This window comes from Rattus norvegicus, chromosome 15, assembly GCF_036323735.1.
Source record: "Rattus norvegicus strain BN/NHsdMcwi chromosome 15, GRCr8, whole genome shotgun sequence".
Classification (NCBI taxonomy): Eukaryota; Metazoa; Chordata; class Mammalia; order Rodentia; family Muridae; genus Rattus; species Rattus norvegicus.
The window spans coordinates 25,752,540-25,754,393 of record NC_086033.1 but is presented as its reverse complement, the minus strand read 5'-3'; the positions used below and the strand labels follow the sequence as shown (position 1 = coordinate 25,754,393).

General features: G+C 38.0%; 1 protein-coding gene across 1 annotated transcript; it reads right to left on the bottom strand.

The window, feature by feature from the left end:
- Nucleotides 1-536: 536 nt before the first annotated feature.
- Or4k15 (olfactory receptor family 4 subfamily K member 15) lies at nt 537-1,511 on the bottom strand. Its single transcript, NM_001000091.1, has one exon. It carries the CDS (start codon nt 1,509-1,511, stop codon nt 537-539), a length of 975 nt encoding a protein of 324 aa, NP_001000091.1.
- Between the last annotated feature and the right edge of the window lie 343 nt (nt 1,512-1,854).

Here is a 1,854-nt window from a genome sequence, read left to right as displayed (position 1 = left end):
TCTGTTCATCTATTGTGATTAATCTCTATTTAGTTAGATTCCTTTGAACATAAAACCCAAGTGCTGTAGAGCCTTGTGCTGAATAGTACGTTCTGTACAGTGGTCCATTGAATGGAAAATACTACAAGTAAGCATACAGCTCAGTCAGCACTGGGTGTCCACAAAAAGGATGTGATGAATGGAAGAAAGTGAGCATAGACCTAGGAAAGCTTGGAATCATCACTTTTGTTTTAAACTCTTCTCTTACAACAATTTTTTTCTTGATAGTGTAAATATAAACTGAGTTTTCTAAACACAAGGCAAAACATATTTCCAATTCAATAAATTCCAAAACATGAAAATAAGCTTTAATTTTAAAACAGTCTTAAGTTTCAAAATCAAAAAAATAGCACAGAACAAAAATAACTTATATTCATGAAATATGTAGTATGCCTTTAAACAGCCCCACATATTCAATGACTACCTTTTCACGTAAAGGCACTTTGATTTTGGAAATGTATTAGAAGGAAAACAAAAGTGCTGCTAGTCCTGTAATTTTATTTTGTTTCCAGCAAAAGAACATTTCTTATCAATGCAGAAACCTGTCCAGGTTTCAGATAGCGACTCCTCAGCTTTGACATAGCTGCTTTCACCTCTTTGTTTCTCAGCGTGTAGATAACTGGGTTTAAAATGGGTGTGAAGATGGTGTAGAACACAGCAAGGACTTTGTCAACTGAGTAGCTGCTAAAGGGCCACACATAGATGAAGATGCATGGTCCAAAGAATAATGTGACTACAGTGATGTGGGCAGTTAGGGTGGATCTGGCCTTGGCCATGCTAGCAGAGGAACGATTCCTAACAGTAATGAGAATCACAGTGTAGGAGACGACCAAGAGGAGGAATGAACTCAGGGAGAGAAATCCACTATCTGCAACTATTAGCAAGCTGACAACATAAGTGTCTATGCAAGCTAGCTTGGTCACCAGTGGGAGATCACAGAAAAAACTGTCCACCTGGTTAGGACCACAAAATGGCAAGTTAACAGTGAATGCCAACTGGCTAGTTGTGTGGATGAAACCCACAAACCAGGAGATGATAACTAGAATGATACACACACGGCGACTCATGATCGTCATGTAATGGAGGGGCTTGCATATTGCCACATAGCGATCATAGGCCATGGACACAAGAAGGACCATCTCACCGCCAGTAAAGAGATGAACAAAAAAAATCTGTGCCAAACAGGCATCAAAAGATATAGTTTTTCTTTCCACCAGAAAGTCAGCAAGCATTTTGGGAGTAGCAAAAGAAGCTACACATATATCTATAAAAGATAAGTTTGCAAGCAGAAAGTACATGGGAGTGTGAAGTCGTGAGTCTGAATTCACTGTGAGGATGATGAGGAAGTTACCCAGCAGTATTGCTAAGTACAGCAGTGAAAATATGAGAAACAGGAAAGGCTGGAGATCCTTTGAACTGGACAGGCCCAACAGCACAAACTCTGTCACCCGAGAGTAATTAGTTTCATTCATTGACTTTGGATGAGCGTTGTCTTCAGTTATCTGAATAGAAACAGAATAGGAATCAATTAAATAAGTTTCTTTTCCTTTCTCAATTACTATAGATAGATGATAGACAGACAGATAGATAGATAATTTCTTGAGTTATTCAATAATTACATAGCAAATGCGATACAATGTTGAATGTACATAGTTATATAAAGCCTGCAATTAAACAAAGTAATTACAAGGTTTTGAGAAATCTGCCCTTAGTCATCCTGGTAACTCTGTTGTTTATTATGCCTGATAATTCTGTTCACTTTGTGAAGCTTAGGGTATACTTCTTGCTTGCCTTTGCATAAACATGTTAGGTGCT